The sequence below is a fragment of the Tursiops truncatus genome, chromosome 1 (assembly GCF_011762595.2).
Source record: "Tursiops truncatus isolate mTurTru1 chromosome 1, mTurTru1.mat.Y, whole genome shotgun sequence".
In the NCBI taxonomy this organism is placed as follows: domain Eukaryota; kingdom Metazoa; phylum Chordata; class Mammalia; order Artiodactyla; family Delphinidae; genus Tursiops; species Tursiops truncatus.
The window spans coordinates 47,434,786-47,455,776 of NC_047034.1; the positions used below are offsets into that span (position 1 = coordinate 47,434,786).

General features: G+C 44.0%; 1 protein-coding gene across 4 annotated transcripts in view; it reads right to left on the reverse strand.

The window, feature by feature from the left end:
• The window catches only part of NPL (N-acetylneuraminate pyruvate lyase), a 48,101-nt gene extending 33,496 nt beyond the window's left edge, over positions 1-14,605 (reverse strand). For all 4 annotated transcript variants that reach the window (XM_073803638.1, XM_019952582.3, XM_073803636.1 and 1 more), the window contains exons 1-4: positions 14,548-14,605; positions 11,595-11,679; positions 2,079-2,152; positions 855-942 (exon numbers count right to left, since the gene is read on the reverse strand). In XM_073803638.1, the coding sequence (XP_073659739.1) occupies positions 855-942; positions 2,079-2,152; positions 11,595-11,679; positions 14,548-14,590 (290 nt within the window). In that variant the 5' untranslated portion in view covers positions 14,591-14,605. The remainder of the gene's footprint in view (positions 1-854; positions 943-2,078; positions 2,153-11,594; positions 11,680-14,547) is intronic.
• Between the last annotated feature and the right edge of the window lie 6,386 nt (positions 14,606-20,991).

Consider the following 20,991-nt stretch of genomic DNA (forward strand, 5'->3'; position numbering starts at 1 on the left):
TAAGGGTCCCCAAAGTGGGCAGGGGCTTTGCACTGACCACCTCTGCTCCAGGCTCACTTGAGACTTACCTCCAATCTTTGCCTCCACCTAAGACACCGTCAATCACCCTTCTCTGATCCCTGTTTACACTATTTATCGGAAGGATCAGTGTTAGTTTTCATGGTCTGACATCTCCACTGGATGGTAAGCAACCTGAGGGCAGAGATCCCGTTTTATATCTCCAGCGCCAGCACAGTGCATAACACACGATGCATAACAGTGCAGAACAGACCACAAATCAAGCTTGGTTAATTGCCGTGCTTACTGAATTGATGCTGTCCTATTTGTTTCACCGTGGCACAGACTGAGTGTTATAACCAAATACATTAACTCGCTGAAGTTTAGAGGATGCAGAAAGCTCCCTAAGACTACAAGAGGAAGCACCACAAAAAGCATGCTGAGTCACATGCAGAGAGAACTGTAAGGAAGCAACAGGCTGATAGAACCACCAGGACCCACCCTGAGATGGGAAGGAGTATGAGCTGCTCAGCGGAAGGGCTAGGAACTCAGCAGCCAGTCGCCAGGGCCCTGCTCCACACCCCCTCAGGCCAAGGACAGGGAACCGGAGGGACTGGCCTGGTAGATAAAACAAGAGGCTGTTCCCAGTTTCCCGATGGGATCTCTGAGAGCCGGGTGTGTCTGGCTGCCCTTCCACACGGAAGGGAAGGGCCCTCCTCTGCCTCAGCTCCTCTTTCCACAAGCTGACCTCAGGCCTGATTTGTGGTCGGAGAGCAGGGAGGCTGTGTCACCTGGGGTATAGCTGTGTCTACGCAGCTCTCGCAGATGCATGTGTTTATCATGATGGAGCCACTCACTTGTTCCTCCCTTCTGTCACCCACTCCTCCGCGACCCGGCAGCGCTCTGAGATGCTCAGGGACAGGCCTTCTCCTGTCGTGCCATTCACTGTTCCAAACAGAGAGTCAGTCAGCGGGACCAACCGATACCTTTCGTGCTTCCAGCACCAACGCTGGCAGTGCGGGGGCAGAAATCCCTGCTCGAGAGGAAGGGACACGGAGAAACACCAGAGGACAGAAGCTGGGTGGGTGGGGTGATGCCATGTTTCCATTTCCACCTCAGACTCAGCCTTTTTTTCCATCCTCACCTTGTCAAAAGGAGTGGGAAGGTTAAGTATGACTTGTAATTTACAAATCTCATTGTTTTCAGGGACAGAGAGTATTTTAAATGGAGACAGAGGTAACTGCCCATGTTTCAGGCAAATCTCCGAGCACGCCAGGCAGTTCTATATTTGGGCTTGAATGGCAGGAAAACCAATACCGTTCAGTACTGGGATGTCAAGGTGGTCATAGGTGGCAGTTACTTATGAAGACAATGGTGTGCACTACAGATCTAAAACGACCTCTGTCTATAGACCTGGGTCCCTGGACTCTTTAATCAATAGAAATTGATAAGAGGCCAGATGGGAATTCAGGCAAGGCTTTACTGAGGTTCCTGCTGCAGCATGAGGGAGGGAGAACAAGAAAGAGGTGTCCTTGCTCGCTCCCCAAGGTGGCGAGCTGGTTCCTTAAAAGGGGTAACAACAGGGGCGGGCCTGTGGGTTGGGCAGGAGGCGTAGCTTAGGTGTTCTACCCACCCCCTCAGTGCTGCTGGGTGCAGGGATCACGCGGTACCCGGCATGCTCGCAGTACCTTAGAAGTGGCAGCTGGCTTGTGGCCTTTTTGAATCTTATTGTTCATAATTGCCCCCACTGCTCATGTGTGTAGTGATTTTTACTCCCTAAGAGTTTCTTTGTAGTCTGTTGCTCGCAGAGACGTTTGTCCCGGTGTAAGCACTCCAGTAAAGGGTCCCAGGTCCCAGCCTATCTCAGGTGCACTACCCAATTATATCATCTCTTGATCATCTTTTAGGTCTAAAATTGATGAGACTACAAATCCACAAATTTTACATGGCTTAGCCAGGCTCAACCATAACCTGTGACACAATAACACTGTGACCTCCTAGCTAGTAATCTGGTGACAGCTACTTTCTAAGGACTGAGCTAGAGATATGTAGAGATATGTATCTCTCTAAAGATGACTTACCAAAGATATTCTTCACTCCCTGTTCTTCTACAAGATAATCCACATACCGACCAATGACTGAGAAGTTGATTTCTCTGAAAGACATAAAGAAAAAAATTAGAAAAAAAATGTGTATTTATTCTTTTCTAGATTATTCAATTCATCCCCACAATTATAAACTGCTCTCTCGTGTTAATAGTTATTCAAATCCACCTAACCAGTCTGAAATTATTAGCCTGCTCTGAATAATGCTTGGGTTTTTTTCTTCCCTTGAGTCTGGTGGTTTCTCTACTCAGCCCTATGTGCCTCACTTATGTGAGAAAAGCACTATTAGTTATCCACAAAGGTTTTATGTTTAAACTTCATCACAAGTAATACTTAAAAAGTAATTATCTTTTGCCCTTTGGGGGCAGAGTGATGGTTGAGGGCATGGTTATACAAGAACTTAACATTTTCCATGTGGTGAGAAGCAATCATTTCTTAGGCTTACAAAATAAGAAAATTCAAACTTAGTAATTTAAAAATTTTAGCACTTAATATTTGTCACAATAAATGAAGGCTTAAAGCCATTTATATGTGTTAGTGTTAAACTGAAGGGGGATAATAGTTGAAAAGGAACTTTGTCATCACTTTGCCTTTCAAAGTGTTATCTGCGGAACAGCAGTATCAGCAACTGGGGGAATTTGTTGGAAATGAAGAGTCCCAGGCCGCACAGTTCTCCTGGTCAGAATCTGCACTGTAACAAGATATCCACGTGATCTGCATGCACTGTGCCGTTTGAAGAGTACTGACCTTGCAAAGATCTGATACTTAAAATCATATTGAGTTTAAAAATCTAGAAACTGACTCACAGATCAGATAAAGTGACCTGTTCTCAATCAAAATACAGGTGAGGGGACTTCCCTGGTGGCGCTGTGGTTAAGAATCCGCCTGCCAATGCAGGGGACACAGGTTCGATCCCTGGTCCAGGAAGATCCCATATGCCGCGAAGCCACTAAGTCCGTGTGCCACAACTACTGAGCCTGCGCTCTAGAGCCCGCGAGCCACAACTACTGAAGCCCGCACGCCTACAGCCCGTGCTCTACAAAAAGAGAAGCCACTGCGATGAGAAGCCCGTGCTCCGCAACGAAGAGCAGCCCCCGCTCGCCGCACCTAGAGAAAGCCTGCACGCAGCAACGAAGGCTCAATGCAGCCAAAAATAAATAAATTTTTTAAAAAATTTATTAAAAAAAAATACAGGTGGGGAGGATGGAGGATGGAGAAGGAAAATACAAAGGAAAATGGTGGGGCAAGTGTGTTACATGTTGCAGACTGCATGGTTGCCAAGAACACTCAGTACTAGCTGGCTAGTACTTTTGCATTTTAGTCAGCGGGGCCAGAGAATCCTAATGTAATTTTAACCTTATTAACATTCTTTTCATCTTTACTTATTGTATTCCTTAAAAAACAAAATGGAACCAAAATATCTGATGCATATAGAAAACAAAGACATCAAACTGTATATGTCAAAGGGAATAGGAACAATAGAGATAAAAACAAAGAACGGATAGGCAACCACTGCCCACAACACTCAAAAAGTAGGTTTTAATGTAGTTAAAAGGCCTGCAAGGGGAGCAAACTCTCTCCATAATGGCTCATGCCTGAAATATCATAACACTGCCCCTCCCTGTCCCACTTGCTCAAATGCCGAATCTTCGCTTATCAGTCTCACTGAGTAAGACTCCAAGATGGGGGAGTTAGCTGCCTAGACAATCCACCTCAGGACCTTCATTTAGGTCAGCTTGAGCCGCTCAACTTCTTGAAATCTCTCTGCCTCAGATATTTCTGACCACTTGGAGGCACACCTTTACACCACACTAGCCCCTTGCTGCTTCCATCAGCTCTTCCCCGCTTGGAACAAGCCCTGAGATGCAGGAACGATTCGCTGGGGCTTTGTTTGTGTGACACTAACTTTGGTTTTGACCAATGATGTCCCTCCACTCATGCAAGTAACTTCCCAATCGCAGATTGGAAACTGGAAATAAAGCCTCTGGGCAATAGCTTGTGTTGGAGTCACAGATTCAAACGCAGTGGCTCCTGCACACTTTCAGTGTGTCCCACCCTGGCCACATACTGAGACACTGAGAGCAGGCCTGGCCTCTTCAGCAAGGAGGAGCCTGCAGAGCTCCAGATGATTGAGGCCTGGTAGGCACCGTACTCACTTTGATGTGCTTTCTTTTGGTTTAATCTAATGTTTTCTTATTTGGAAAGGGAAGCTAGAGAGCTTGTTTCCATTTAAAGAAGTCCTTAAGGAAGACATCTAGTCTTTTGGGGTGCATGTGTGTATCCCCAAAGTGGACTCTAAACTCAGCAAGGACTACCAAGTGGCACTCTATCGGCCAGTCCAGCACAAGTGCTCAGCACTGCACCTGGCTTCAGTTAAAGGCTCAATCATTATTGCTGTTATTATTCCTCAGTGACAAATTCCTCACACCCTCAGCAAAGTTCATATCTCTATTATCATGAACATCACTTTGTAAACTGTTTATGCCCGCCCTCCAGTCTGGAGCAAGAACTTCCTGAAGGTAAGAACTGTGCCTTTTATACCTTACAATCTCTCATCGGCACCTGGCACAGCACAGACACTCAACAAAGGCTAGTGAAGGAGCCCTGATGCAGGAATTTACAGTGATGATGAAACACCCATCATCTCTGCTTTAAAAGCAGATTATCTCCACACTGGCAGGTTGTGTTTACATTTCACTACCATATTAACTGAGCAAAGAAAATAGCATATATAAATAACTAAAATATTGAGAAAAATACGACAAAGGCTGTGACTGGTTAGAAAGTATAGAGGTTCAGCAGGGGACTGATAATTCCACTTAGGGAGGCTGGGAAGGAGACTTCAAGGACAAGGTGGATCTGGAATAAATAGGGTGAAATCCTATGATCCTCTTTCCCTCTGACTGTATTGAGAGCTGCTATTTGTCTGGCCCTACTCTGGTGTCCTCCTTCTAGAGAGCTGGCCACACCCTCAGGCAGATCCAGGCCAGCATGTGAACCCTCCAGCTCCTTCTCCTTCCTCAGAGAACTCCACGCTATTTTATGGTGTCAGTGTAGCAGTGCTTTTGTCTACACTCACTCCCTCTCCCCCACTCCTTTAGGCCTTGCTGGATGACAGCTACGATAATTCCACTCAGGTTAGGGGTGCTAATGGGTGATACATCATCTATTCCTTCAAGAAAGCAGTTTGCTTTTTCTTATAAAATGTCCCTAGCCTATAGGAGTGGCACTAATGGTGGAATTCTGGGGCAGTGGCAGAGCCCCCCACAATGTCCTTGGACTTATGGTCTTTTGGAACTACCAAATCTCCTTACAGAGATCAGAGGTTGAAAAGGGATGGCTCCTAAATGTGTTTTGTTTGACTTTCACAACGTTAACATTTCTTTTCATGTTAAAAAAAAAAACACCTTTGTTTGAAAAGCCAGACAAGGGAAATGCAAATCAAAACCACAATGAGATACCACCTCACACCTGTCAGAATGGCTATCATCAATAAGAACATAAATGTTGGCAAGGACGTGGAGAAAAAGGAACCCTTGTACACTGTTGGTGGGAATGTAAATTCGTGCATCCACTATGGAAAACAGTATGGGGTTGCTCAAAAAAACTAAAAATAGAACTACCATATGACCTAGCAATTCCACTCCTGGGTATATACCTGAAAAAGACAAAAACACTAATTTGAAAAGGTGCATGCACCCTAATGTTCATAGCAGCATTATTTACAATTGCCAAGATACGGAAGCAAGCTGTGTCCATTAACAGATGAATGGATAAAGAAGATGGGATATATATACAATGGAATACCACTCAGCCATAAAAAAGAACGAAATGTTGCCATTTGCAGCAACACAGATGGACTTGGAGGGCATTACGCTAAGTGAAATAAGTCAGGCAGAGAAAGACAAATACTGTATGATAGCACTTACATGTGGAATCTAAAAAATATAACAAACTAGTGAATATAACCAAAAAAAAAAAGAATACTCGCAGATACAGAAAACAAACTAGTGGTTACCGGTTGGAAGAGGGAAGGGGAGAGGGGCAATTTAGGGTTAGGGGGTTAAGAGGTACAAACTATTAGGTATAAAATAAGCTATAAGGATACATTGTACAAGGGGAATATAGCCAATATTTTATAATAACTATAAATGGAGTATAACCTTTAAAAACTGTGAATCACTATATTGTACACCTGTAACTTAGATAATAAACAAAAGAAAACCCGATGATCTAACAAGGCCAGGCCCGCATTTCCATACAGCACCAACTGGCTGGGAAGAGCAGTGGCTGTCTGCTTTGGAGGCACAGAAGCCCCCCGGGTCACCTCAGGGATTTCAGATACCTGCCTGACTGTAGGTGCGAGGTTTGCAGCCCTTGACAGAAGATGCTCAGGGCTCCAGTCACAAATGGGCCCAGGGAAATCACCCAGAGGTGTTACCATATTTGTCACAAAGGCACCCCAAACAGCAGGGCTAGGGTGGCAAGAGGATGCTAATTCTCTCTGGGGACTTTGCTCCCTTCCCTATTTTCCCACCCTACGCTACCTCCCTAGGGTGCCTGGGTTTATGTTCATTCTTGCAGGCACTGAACCAGTTATTGGGCAGTCACCACAGAGAGTGGAAAGAATGAGATTGGGTAATTATTCTCCCCACTAGCTGGCCGTTAGGGGCTTGTTGCTCCTGGAAGGTGAGAGATGGCATAGGCCAGTTCACTTGGAAAGGCTCCACTGGCTTTCCACTGCCTCATCTCTTCCTTCGTGAGCGCTACAAACACCTCTTAGCACCTGTGGGGAGAGTGGCCCAGAACCAAACTCCATGCTTGCTGTAGACATTCTCATACTTTTTGTTTTGTAAACGTGAACAGATTTTTAACGCTTCAGTTTTGTTTTTTGTTGTTGTTCTTCTTCTCTGGCCATGCCCCATGGCATGTGGGATCTTAGTTCCCCCACCAGGGATTGAACCTGCGCCCCCTGCCTTGGAAGCGCAAAGTCTTAACTACGGGCCCATCAGGGAAGTCTTAACTACGGGACCATCATACTTAACTCCAATGCAATGTCTTAATTTCAGTTTTCATTGGTTCAGATTCTTTGTCTTAGGACCACGATTTTTTAAAAATAAAAGTACTTATCTTTTTTCATATTACAGAAGCTATATATTTTAGAAAGTACACACAATAAAAGAGAAAAAAAAACCACTCAGGATCTCCCTAGAGATTATTACTCTCATTAGTTTGATATTTTTCTATTCACAAATACAGTACTTTCTTAAATAAATGTAGTCATATTGTACATAGTACTGTAATATTTTTTTCACTTAGCATTCCAAATTGGATATTTTCCCACATTCTCAGATATTGTTACTATACTGGCTGCACAGCATTTCACTGTATGGAAGAACATAATTAATTTAGCTAAGCCTCTATTCTTGGACATTTAGTTTACTTCCAAACTGTGTAAGAGGGGGGGACGTTTATCAAATGATTTTTGCCACAAATCGAGGCCTAGAGCAGGTGAATTGTGAAACTACATGTAGATTATATCTCTTCTCTTAGCGTATATGGATAATAGAATTTTTCTGAAGCAGCTTTTCAGAGAAAAATCCCTACTGCTGTACATTTCTTCTCCTGGTGCATCACACACGGTGAAAGACTTTCACTTTGAGAACACGCATCAACAGGACAGGTTCTTTTCATAACTGGCATGAGCTGGCATGCATATCAGAAAATCTGATGTTCTATCTCTTTGGCTATTATATGTATAGTTCACCATTCAAAATCAGATGGAAGTTATGTGCCCTTTCTGGCAAAATAACTGCTTGGTTACTTCAAAATTCCTTTGGCAGAGAAGCATGCAGGGACAATACCTACCCCACCTTGCCAGAGGTAGAAAACATCCTGTTCTGGAAATCTGGGTCATTTAGTCTCCCAGAATAGTGACAAAGACAATAATCTATACAACTCCGCATCCAGCAGGCCAGGCCCTTTCTGACTGGTTGGGTAACAGGTCTGTTGTTACTAGAGGGTGTTGTGAAGATTCCCATGGTGAAGTCAAGGGCATTTGAGGGAGAAAGCACAACTTTTTTCTAGACATTTTGGCCAATCTGAAATGGACTTTCTGTTCTAACGACTGTGAATGTACCCAAAGGAAAGTGATTTCTTGAAACAACTAAGGAAAGCAAGTCTTTCACTCTAGTGTAGAAAAAGATGTGAGTTGGGATGGGATAGACCTTCCTTTCCAGCTATGTGTTAATCTTTAGGATCTTGGTTTCATCAACTGCAAAAATAGAGATAACAGCTCTCTCTCACTGAGTTGCTGTCAAGATTTAAGTGGAATATGTCCATTAAAATGCCCAGCATGAAGAATGACACATAATCTTTAGCCAATCAGTATTAGCTTCCTTTCCCCATGAAATAACAAAATTATTCACTCATGAAATAACCAAATTTACCACACACCGTGCTAGATGCTGAAGATACAAAGATAAATAAGATACGTGCTCAGTCCCTGTGGATGGTCTGGTACCCAATAAATATCTGCATAAGGTTAAGCAGCTCATAGCCTGTTGGGAGAGACAGGCACGTAACCAACAGTTATTGTAATAACTCTCATAAATAATTGTGATGTAATGTGAAAAGGTAGGCACAGGATACTGTGGGACCACAGACGAAGGACTCTATAATGCTTTCTATGGAAAATGGGGAAGAATCACCAGAGGATGGTTTTGACGGATGAATAGATGTATTCAACTGGAGCAGAGAATGGAGAGGGTGACGGCAGAAAAAGGCAGAGGAAACAATGTGTAAAGGCACAGAGGGAAGAAAGGGCATGAGGTGTTTGGGGAAACAGAAACGTGGCAGGAGATGTAGACTGTAAAGGACTTCCTATGTCAGCCCAGGCTCCTGGGCTTTAACCTTCAGACCAGTTCATCCCAGACTTTTATGTGCTGAAGAATCATCCAGGGACACCGTTAAAATGCAGGTTCTGGTTCAGTGGTATGCAGCAGTGCCTGAGTTTCTGCACTTCTAGCAAGTTCCTACGTGATGCTGGAGCTAATGGTCCATGGTCTGTACGAGTAGCAAGGCTTAGACAAAAGGGAATTCAGACTCTTAAAGAGTAAATCTAACAAATGATTAGATTTATTTATGAGGACTGGACTACAGTGTGGAGGATAGATTGGAGTTGCAGGTACTCAGGCATTCTTACTTAATGGAGATCACCATAATATCCCTAATAATATTTAACATCAGAGGACTTCAGACTCTTAGCATTTGAATGGGCCTTAGAGATAATGTGGTTGAACTCTGTCTCTTCATAAAAAATGAGAGAAATTTACAAGTTGACAAGAGCTCCCCAGGGTCAGACAGCTAGTGGTATCAAAGCTGGGGGTCAAGAACCCAGATACTCTAACTAAAATCTTTTTAACCATGTTTCTGCTGACAACTTTCCCACTCTAGGACATCAACTTATATTCAGAGTTGAATCATTAGAATTATGAAGAAAAAATGTTCAGCCATTCTGAATTATGGAGGCCATGGTTTACTCTAAGAGCCAGGTTAGGAAAACTCCTATGATGGCTGGTCCCCAGGCAGAATTTCCAGGTGTTAGATTCCATGTGGCTCTTCTTTCTGTCCTGTCTCTTAGAAACATGTCAGAAATGCAGATTCCCTTGTGGGCAAGTGGGTTAATGGCTACCTGCTATTGGTGGGTACTCCAAACCTGCTTCATACCTATAGGAATGTTTGGATGGAGCAGAAAGATGGAGAGAAAAGGGAACTAACAAAACTTACATGTCTACTATGTGCCATGTACTGACACACATTTTGATTTAATTTAAATTCGTACAAGGCCCTTATTAAAAAAAAAGGATTTTTATTTCACACCTTAAGAAAGTGAGGGTCCTAGAAGAGAAGAGAATTCATGAAGAAAGAGGAAATTGCGTAATGGAGGCAACAGGGCCAGAGGTATTTGGCAAACAGAGAAGGATCCGGAAAAGCAGAATCGTTTTAGTTATATCTAATACGCGTGGGTCCTGGTGTCCCAGAAAAATGGCAGGATAGAGAAAGCACAGTGACACTCCGCAGGTCCCAGATGAACAAACAAGACTTAGAAGAAGCCCCTTCTAGGCTAAGAGGAGTCTGATTAAAACGGTTAAAGTAGCATCAATCAGATGTAGTGTTTTGAGCTTGCAAACAGGATCTTACTCCATAACAGGAAGTAAATCCTGTCTGCTCATACAATCACATGCCTTCTGTTTTATCTGCCCAACAAGTGGCTGACACACTGAGGAGGAGCTGACTTTAGTCTTTCTTAGGGCTTGTGGAAATGGAGAAGCAACAGAAAAAAAAAAATGCTATTAACCATTGAATGATTTACATGCCATCTCAGCAAGAATTTTATTTAGACCGAGTAAAGACGTGATTTTTCAAGAATCTTAGAAGCCAGAAGTCTTGAACTCCAATGATCTCAAGGAAAACTGTGATATGGTCAACTTTGAATGAGAATGGTAAAAGTCATAAGAAATTTCATCTACTTTAAAGGGGTAGGGTTAAGGTTTACACAATTCAGTAACAGAAGACCAAAAATGTAAAAGCCTTAAAGATACCTTAAATACCTCATCTTCTGTTTACTTCTTATGCCACAATAGCAGTTCAAACTTACTGACCTAAGCACATACTGCCCCCGTGCTAAACACTATTATATGGATCATCCCATTTTAATACTCACAACTCCATGATGTAGGTATGACTACATTTAAGTTTTATAGAGGAAGAAAGGAGAAGCTTGAAGAAGCCAGAATTCTGACTGTTTTGGCAAACTGACTCCTCTAACAGGTTAAAACACTTAGCTCCAGATGCTGGATGAATCCCCAACTTATTAATGGCAATGTCCAGGGGGTAGTTATATATTGCTCATGGACGCCCGGGGCACATGACCACTAACTGCTGGTACCAGCAAAGGGACCGCCATAATAGTCACTGGAAAATGCTTGCTTGGGTAACAATTTCTCAGCAATCATCTGCTGTTACCGCCCTCTTGCAAGCTCCCAAACATTTAACCAATGTTGAAATGTGACTGTAGGACATGCCTAAGGGGGCCGTCTGGCAGCTACCTTCCCCACTTTCCTCACGGTAGGACAATTTCATCACGTCCACGGACAGTCTAGAGACAGGATCTAGAGGCCAGAACTTGATATCAAATCCTGCTAAAATGAGATTCTCCTCACCCAACTCCACTGGCCTTATTTGGGAAGTCCAGGGCTCTGCTGAAATGCAAGAATTTGCTTTGTGGGGCTACAGACACTGGGAGGAAGGCAAGCTGCCGTATCTTACCTCGTCTCCTTCTGCACTGTTTGTGATATAGGGACCTCTTGTCTGACTTGGGGTCAGAGACAGTGCAGGGGCAGAAGCTGCAGAGTCTAATCGACCGCTGCTATAGAGACCTTCTGACCATTGGGGTGGAGGGAGATCCCTTTAGTCCCAAACCATAGTTACCCATGCTCAGTCATTGGCGTGATGGTCGCAGCAACAAGACCTTGAAGTTTCTTCTTCGGGGAGGCCATTGAGCTGCTGAAAAAGTCTGGAAAACATACAGTGTAATTCCTCTCCTTCTTCTAGGAATGTCAATTAATGATAAAACTCCAGGGCAAAGTCTGTTCCCACAAAGTTTCAAACTGTGAAAAATGCTTACAAGTATACAAACACACAGAGCAAATGAGAAGAATGTAAAATGTGACAGCTTCATTTTATAGAGAAGGAAACGATATTTTAAAGACAGGAAATTTGGAGACAAGAAGAGAGCAATGTTCTGGGAAAATACCATTGGAAAGGCCTCCTGTTTTATCTATATGGATGACTGAGGCAATATGAAACCTCAGAGAGCAGGGGTGAATAACAGCAGAAGAAAGAATATGAACCTAACTCAGCGAGGTCGAATATATACAAAATTACTTATTGCTCAAGTTGAAATACGGTCAGGAGAAAAGAGACATTCTTATCTCTTTCTATACCTTCATACTGTTAAGCAAGAATCTCCCCTAAAATCAGTACTTAAGTCTTAAGGCTTCAGTGTGATCTACAAGACTATCTTCAGATTTACCTAACTATCCTTTCATATGCTGGTTTTGACCAGTTTTTCCCTGTTTTTTCCTAGCTCTAGTAAATCGCATCACAAACATTTATTCACCTCTCCCCCACTAGACCAAGCTCCCCCAGGACAGGAAACAGATTTCATTTGCCTTTGTTTTCTCTGCACTGAGTGGTTTGCTGGAAATCTCATGTTCAATTAAAAAGTGATGAATATATGGGTGATTGAATGAGGTGTTCAGATTGTAGCTTGATGACGACTTCCACAGATGGGGAGATCGCTTCTGAGACAGTGAACCTGGCAACACTCATTTGAGGCAAAAGCATCCCTCACCACCTGGCAGAGAGTGTACCTGTCCACAACCAGCGTAAAAAAAGCCAAGAAGTTGCCCACAACAGGCAATGAGAGGCAACAGAGCATCCTGGTTAATAGCCTGCATTCCATAGGTAGACTGCCTGGTTCAATCCACAGCTCTGCCACTTAACTAGTTATAGAAGAATTGTTATTTTTTGAGCTGTAGGACATGAAAATTCGAAGCCACAAATGCAAAGTCTAACAATTGAAGAAGAAAATAAAATATAATCAGACAGTATTTGGTGACAATTGTACAAAAGATGTTTGGCTTAGAGAAAATACAAGAGAGGGTATATTATAGTTCTGAGGTCCCTGGCACATTTAAAAACACAAATGCCCACTAGCAACTTACATCTTACCCACATAATGTAATAATTATGAACTATCTCATTTTGTTTGTTCTTTATAACTGTTAATCTCATCTCCCCAAATAGGAGTATAAACTTCCAGAGTAGAGATCATTCCTTCTACTTTTTCTGTATCTCCCAAGAGTCCTGGCTCAGGTGAGCCCTTGAAGCTAGAAACAGGGCAGAACAAGGACAAAAACATGAAAGGGTACAGTGTGGCAAAACTTATTGCTTTTGTGAAAGGCCAACGATGAAACCTCCCCTTATAAACAGATACATCCCTGGTGAGGCTTGCTCCTGAAATTAAGCCCAAATCCTCCAAGTAGCTTTGCTCTGTACTGAAGGGCAATAAAGGGGAACCTTAACAGATATATAGGATACTAGGGTTTCTCTGACTTTTCCTAGTTTGAAGATGAGACTAACTCCTGTTGGAAGTTTTGGAAGAGAAATGTAATCACCTGGCCCATGGGGAAAATGCAAGGCCAATAACACAGGCCCAGTCTACCCCAGAGGAAGGTCTGAGCATCAAATGAGGTTGATGTTGTGCCCGCTGCGCATCTTCCCTTGGCCTTCCTGCATGCACCTCAACTCGAGAGCCCAAAGCGAACCTGCCACCTGGTCTTCTAAACAATTTCTTCCTTTGCTCCTTACAGTAGAGGGGTTAGAGCACCAGCTCTGGAGACAGACTTCCTGGGCCTATATCCTGGCTCCATCACTTACCAGCTGGGTGACTTTGGGACAGTTATTTAACCTCTCTGTGCTTCAGTTTCCCCTTCTGTAAATGGGGATAACAAGCATCATATTTCACAGGGTTGCTGAGAGAATTAAAGTACTTAATTCTTGTAGAATGATTAATAGCAGTGCCAGGCACATAGTAAGTACAGGTTCAGTCCCCTCCATGAAGTCTTGTCTGCTGACCACAGGACATTAGCAAGTAGCATTCCTTTATCAGCACACTCTTTCCTGTCATCTCAGCTCCACTGGTATCCCCCTCCCCAACCCTGGCTACTCTTTTCTATTCAGAGTCTAAGTCATTTCAGTTCCAACTGTTATCTTCTTTCCCTGCAATCCTTCTCTCCCACCTTACTGCCCCTCTCCTAACTTACCCTTTGTTACCTCTTATCTAGACCATTGGGCACAACTCCATGTCCAAGGGGCCCGTAGGGACTCAAGAAAGTTCAAGTGATAAGAGTCCAGAGAGCTAGGTTCCACATTAAAAGTCTCCTAAATTGAAAAGTACTAGGCTGTACACCCTAGATTTCCATATTCTTGTGTTTTGGCTGCATTTCTTTCATATTTAGAGCAGTTACAAGGATATTCTTAGGATGGTCAAAAGCTTGGACTGGCAGATAGATAGATAGATATAGATATCCATATATCTCAAATTAAGTGCACTTAAATACAGTTTGATTGGTTAAAGATATGGGGCCTGGGAGTCACTGTCCTAATCTCAACTCTCTTCTTCAAAATAGTCAGGCTGCCAGAGTAACCGCCCAGTAGCTCAGACATTTCTGATCTTGCTTTTGCCCTGCCGGAAAAAGGCCAGTTAACTTCTTCCTGGCTTCCACAGGACAAATACCAAATTCCATGGTCTGGGTCTCCATACAGATGTCTTCACACCTGAAGTGCACTAGCCCAGTTGGTCCCCACTGCTACCTACCTTGTGCTGGCTTGTCCGGCTCTCCCACCCGGAATGGCAACATCTCCCACTTCAGCTCCTTCAGTATAACCAACTTTCAGAACTCACCTTAAAAACTAGAGAACATTCTCTGATGCCCTAAATGAAAATAACTTCTTATTCTTCAGAATTCCCTCAAACATTTGCTTTTCATTAAAAACTTTACATAAGAGATATATTAGCAAGGTAGTTTTGGCTCGTCCGTCTAGAGTGTAAGCCATCAGGGGGCAAGAACAGCTTCAAAAATCTGTCTTTGCACAGAGCAATACACCAAGTAAACGAGCAAAGGCTGCTGGCTTTGTAAACTGTGAAACTGCTACAGGAAGAGATGGGGTAAAAAATCACAACAACCGTAACTGAGAATGGTCCAGATTTTGTAAATTCGAGTTTTAAATAAAAACTGGGTAATGTTATGCTTTCAAATTCGTCATAGTTTGTATCAAAAACAAATAGAGGGCTTCCCCGGTGGCGCAGTGGTTGAGAGTCCGCCTGCCGATGCAGGGGACACGGGCTCTTGCCCAGGTCCGGGAAGATCCCACATGCCCCGGAGCGGCTGGGCCCGTAAGCCATGTCCGCTGGGCCTGCGCGTCCGGAGCCTGTGCTCCGCAATGGGAGAGGCCGCAACAGTGAGAGGCCCGCGTACCGCAAAAAACAAAAACAACAACAAAAAAACCCACAAATAGAATGTTCTCCAGCCTAAGGATTAATGTGAATTTAGAATGTTACTACTGAAACACTTGGGCAGGGCCTATTACTCTCGAAATCTTACACCTTTATCCACAGACAAGGACCCTTAGTGCAAAGAATTGAGGTTGCCTAAGTCAAATTCTCTTAAAAGGAAAAAGTTAAAAAAAAAAATCTCTGGGGAAGGTGGAGGAGGAGGATGCAGCTCTGGGCATGAGGAATTACTCGAGAGAGAAATATTAATACTTGGAAAGGAAGAAACAAATAGAGAACCTAAACAAACAAACAAACATGCAGAAATACAATTTCCCATCAAATGAAGGGATTGTATCACACTTAATCACTAAACTCTCTTCCCCCCAGTGGCTGCCTCTGATCATTTTGAAAAAAGGATCCTTAGGGCCCGGCTCTGTGGTCTGGACAGAATCCAGGGAAGTGGGTCCCTCCACCCCATCCGTACAGACACTCGCCCGGGCCGGGAAGGTGTCGCGTTCACACTTCCTCAGGCTCCATTTCCCAGCTCCCCTGTTTTGCCCTTTGCGTCCGGCCGTCAGCGCCTCGCCCACCGCCGAGTCCAGAGCCCCGGCCCTCTACCCCTGTTCCCTGGCTGTCGGTCAGTCTCCATCCGTCCGTCCGTCCGTCAGTCCACGCCTGCGTTGCCGCGCTCACCCAGACGCCGCTGGTCCACCTCCGCCGCTCCGCGCCGTGCTCCCAACCGCGCTCTTTATCGCCGGGACCGCGCACCACGTGCCCGCCCCGCCCCGGGGCCTTGGGGCTGTAGCGCCGCCCCGCGCCGCCCCGCGTCGCCCCGCGCTCCCAAAGCGTTAGGCAAAGGTGGAGTTCCCTCTTTTTGAGGGGGCCCCCGAACGCAGGGGCCTGAATGAACATGGGCGCGCAGTCGCAGCTTCCTGATAGTTGCGAGCGTCTGAACTTGCACTTGGGTGCCCGCAGCGCGTGCTCACCCGCGGCTCGGCTCAGCTGCAGCCCTCCTTCTTCTGCTAGGCCTTTCCTAGCACTTCCGCGTCCTGGGCTCCTTTCCGTCTTAACTTTTCTTCTGTCCAGGGCCCTGCAACAACAGGTATTTTGTGGTCCACTTGCAGGAACGTCAAGAGTTTATTTTCTAATATCAAGTGCTGTGTTAATCAGAAACACAGCCATAAACAAGTCCTCAGCTTTCTCTTGCTGATGTGAATTAACCTCAATTTTCCATGAAAGGCAATGGCTGATGCTTGTTTCATTTAGAAAAAAATGAATTTCTCAAAGTGCTTTCTAGTTTGCAAAGTGCTTTTATATCCATTAGGATAATTCTTTCATTGCACACAGCACCAGAAATTAATTCATTAATGAATTCATAAAACAGTTCTGTGTGGTGGGTACTATTTTTTTAATTCATATTTTACAGATGAGGAAGCATTCTCCTATTTTATAGATCAGAAACCGATGTTTAGACAGTTAAGTGATTTGCCAAAGGCCATAGACCCAGTGAGTGGTTGAGCCGTAGTTTGATTTCAAGTAGTCTGGGAGCTGTTACTATTAACTGCTATTCTGTTATCCTGTAAAAAAGGAAGGAAGGAAGAAAGAGTCCTAGTGACACCTATTTGTTTTGTAGTGTTAAAAAGAATATTATATTCCAAGGGGACAATGTTAGTATTATTTTAGTCACATTTTAATATATGCAAAATTAAGTATTTCAACACCCAAAAGATATAAGCCATTAGGGTTAATATTGTCAGCCAATAAGCCAGTATTCTGAATATATTTTATATAATATTTTATAAATAAATACATGTTTATATAAATATATAAATGTTTATATATATTTGGTAGTACACAGCAGTTGCTTATTATAATGTGTTAGGATTTGCTAAGAAGCAGATGCTAAAATGGGAGTTGCTGTGCAGGAGATTTTTGGGGAGAGGGAGCAGGAAAAGGTGGGGAGAGCCTTTAGGTTGTCATAGAGGGCTGACACCCTTGGAAGGAGAGATGGAAAGAAAGAGGGGAGGGTAGAAAGAGTCTCATTAGAATGGGGGGCGGTGCACATCCCAGTATCCACTATCTGCCCTGCAGAAACTCACAGCCTCTACTGTGAATTGTGGGAAAGGCATTTATTTAAAAAAAAAAAATACAGACCTGTGCAAAGATGCTAAGAAGCCCTGAGGGGAGACTCTCAGTGGGCTAGTTGAGTGGGTGTGTGTTTATGTGTAAGTGTGTGCATGATGAGGCAAGAGAGTGTTTCAGGAAAGTCTTCCTGCGGGGGAGGTGACACCTGTCTTAGACAATTGAGTAGGCCTTAGAAGGGAGAGACAGTAAAATCTCACTGCTGGCCTAAAGTCCTCTGACACTTTTCTGATGAGTGGCAAGGGCTCTGTGACATTTCATCTCTTGTTATCCAGTATTATTTAATCACCTTTATTAACTTTTCTTGCTTTTGTTTCCTGCCCCCTAACACCACTGTGATGGTGCTCCAAGCAGGCACCGGGTCCTATTTCTTTGTTTTTCCCACAGTGCAGAGAGCACAGTGTCCGTCCACCTGCAGGCCAGGAGTGTGGGGTTTGGAGGCATTGACTCCCTTCAACTCTCCTTTGTTTTTTAAAAATATTGGGGTTCCACATCATATTTTGTTCACTACAACTCAGGTTTGAAACTCGGTGATGTAGAGGAAAGAGCTTGGGGGATCTAGAGCCCTGTAATTGATCAGATTGGCCACATGTTCCATCCTTGGAGCAGGATGCGGAGCCAGGCTCCTGGACTGAGGTAAAGGGTGGTTTCCCAGAAAGGTTGCCCTCACCTTCTTGGGAGGTTGCTGAAAGGTTCTAGAACCAATTTGAATGTATGTGTGTCAGGGAGGGGGTTTTCCCACACTGACAAGGAGCAGTTCCCTGACACCAGCTGGGTATCCTGTAATTTAACTCAGTTCTTACACTGTTAACCCAGAGCATCAGATTCCACAGGGTTCAGTCCTGCCCTCCACTTCAGCTGCCACTTTAGAGCCGGGTTGATACCTGTGCTTCTCACCAACTGGCTGTAAATCAGAGGTTCCCATGACCCCCTCCTTGGGTTGGATTAATTTGCTAGAGGGGCTCATAGAACTCAGAGAAACATTTTCCTTACTAAATCACCGCTTTATTATAAAAGCATACGACTCAGGCACAGCAAGATGGAAGAGATGCATAGGGCAAGGCATGGGGAAAGGTTGACGAGCTTCCATGCCTCCCCAGCTGACCACTCTCTGAGTGAAACCGAGCAGGGCCCTGTGGGCCTCCAGGGCACGGAGGCCTCTTTTTGTCCCCCATTTCTTTTTTTATTTTTATTTAAAATTTTTTTTTTGCAGTACGCGGACCTCTCACTGTTGTGGCCTCTCCTAGTTGTGGAGCACAGGCTCCGGACACGCAGGCTCAGCGGCCATGGCTCACGGGCCCAGCTGCTCCGCGGCATGTGGCACGAACCCGTGTCCCCTGCCTCGGCTGGCGGACTCTCAACCACTGCGCCACCAGGGAAGCCCTTGGCTGGGCTTCTTCGACAATATTCAAATAATTACAGAGGCAAGACTTCCTTTTGAAGGATGTTCAGCCTGCATTAGCTGTTCCCCACATGAACCTTAGGCCTTTGGGAAACACACAAGTGAGTCTATTCTACTTGTGACAATAGTCTGTAAGGTTCCCCAGAGATCTCAAAGAGAAATAAGCATGTCTTCCAAAGCATCCCGAAGCCCAGTAGCAGCTTATATTATGCGTAAGGTAAAAACTCACCACTAGATGGCAGTCTATCAGCAGAAATTGCTTTTAATGAATACTTTCTGGACTGAAAGTTTCTGGGAATATCAGTAAACAATAAAAATATTAGCTAATCTTTTCTTTCTCCCATTTCCCCATCCTCCTTTCCCCCAAATCTATGCAGATTACATCTTTAATTTTAAATGTTTTTAATCCTTGTTTCTCTCATTAATATAAAAAATAATGAGAAAAAAAAGCTGTATAGAAACACAGAAACTAGACGTGGAAAATTCTGTTTCCCCACCCCACATACTAGCCCTTTGGGTTTTGACGATGAAGATGACTATAAGAAGAGGTATATTCAGTGGTCTTGACCTTTTGTTATGTAGAGGATACTTAAAAATCTGGTTCAAGTCTATAAGTATTTTCTCTCTCGGGAAAAAAAACATTCTATGCTTCCTTTCAGCATTTGAGGTGAAGATGGAGCAATTAGGAGAAATACATTTCGGCTGTTTTATGAAAATTTATTATATGTACCTTTTGAATGAAAGGAAACTCCCTGGAAGGAATTCATTGAGGTAAGTGCAGTTCAAAATTTTTTACCCAAGGCTGGTTTGATTCTGGATAATATCTGAATTTAGGTGCTAATAGTTCAGGTTCAGGAAGGCTTAGGCCCCCTCTGTCAGCTGGTAGCAGGGACAGGAGCCCAGATGGCCTCTGGAGGGGGATTTGGGGAGGTTTTGCTGGTCCTGTCCCTCCTTATTCTTTCTATCCAAGCCGTCAGGGCATCATTATCCTGGTCCAGCACTCTCAGATTCCAGCTTTCAGTGGTATTTCCACTGTCCTCATTGGTCAAGTTCTTCTGGGTCTACTGGAAAGCTCCCATAAGTTATTCCAAAGTGTTACTCTTTATTCCTGTGCCCCATTTCTCAGGTTAGTTATAGCTTAATTATGTTAGCTCTGAAAGTAATACATACAGTCTATATTTGGTCATGCATGTAAAGGTGACCAAAGTAGGTAAAAAAAGCAAAACACAGAACCGTATTCAATTCTTCCATCTGTATTAAAAGAAGTAAAGGTGTTTGTAGGGATATACCTGTATATGCAAATAAGTTATCTAGAAGGATAACAGTGATGTTCAGAATACTTAACAACTGGTTCAGCACTGGCAGACAGGGATGGCTGCTGGCCTTCGAGCTGGAGGGATGCTGGAGACCCCCTAGTATCTAAGCTTTAACTCTTTAATGATTGGTTGAAATTCTGGGCGGCCACAACTCCATGGGCTCAAAACAGTGGCTATTTACCAACCTGAAGGGAAATATTTAAATATTTTAATCACCTGTGGATTATACTAGTGTATGCCAGCAGCTATCAACTGTTTCTCCTAGGAAAGGGGATTGAGGGAGGGAGGGACTTAATTTTCAACATGCCTTTTAGTACTGTTTGGAATTTTTGTTTGTTTCTTCTTTCAATTGAACCATGTACTTGTGGATAGAATTTCATTTTGTTCAGCTCAGAAGGTAAGTCTTTTCTTAGAATTTGGTTCTGGACATTTCTGTCTAGTCATCTGACTCCAGTCTGTCTACAGCCTCGGGGCCATCTTCATTAGTTCCATCTTGCGGGGAAACTCCTCCACCCAGAGCTTTGCATAAGCCCCTCTGCTTGCCTGGCGGAACTCCCACCCCCATCCCCAAAGTTGGTGTCTGAATCTCCTTTTGTTACTTTTCTTGGACCTGCTATCTCTCCACCTACCAGACCTCAGTCCCATTACTAACTAGTGTAGGTATCACTCTGCTTAATCTTGTGACCAGGAGATAAGCACTGTTTTGTGTTCATACAACTTGTGTGTGTAGGACCTGTGTTTAATGAAGTTTTACCTATGCAGCAGCACTGCTGGTAATGATTATTATCTTAGTGGTGATGACTCACATTGCATTGGCTGTGCCTCCACCTGCCTGTGGAGTGGACACCCCTCCCTCCAGGTCTCCCCCAGTGTTCCTGGGAGGCATGTGGTACCTCTGTTGTGCTC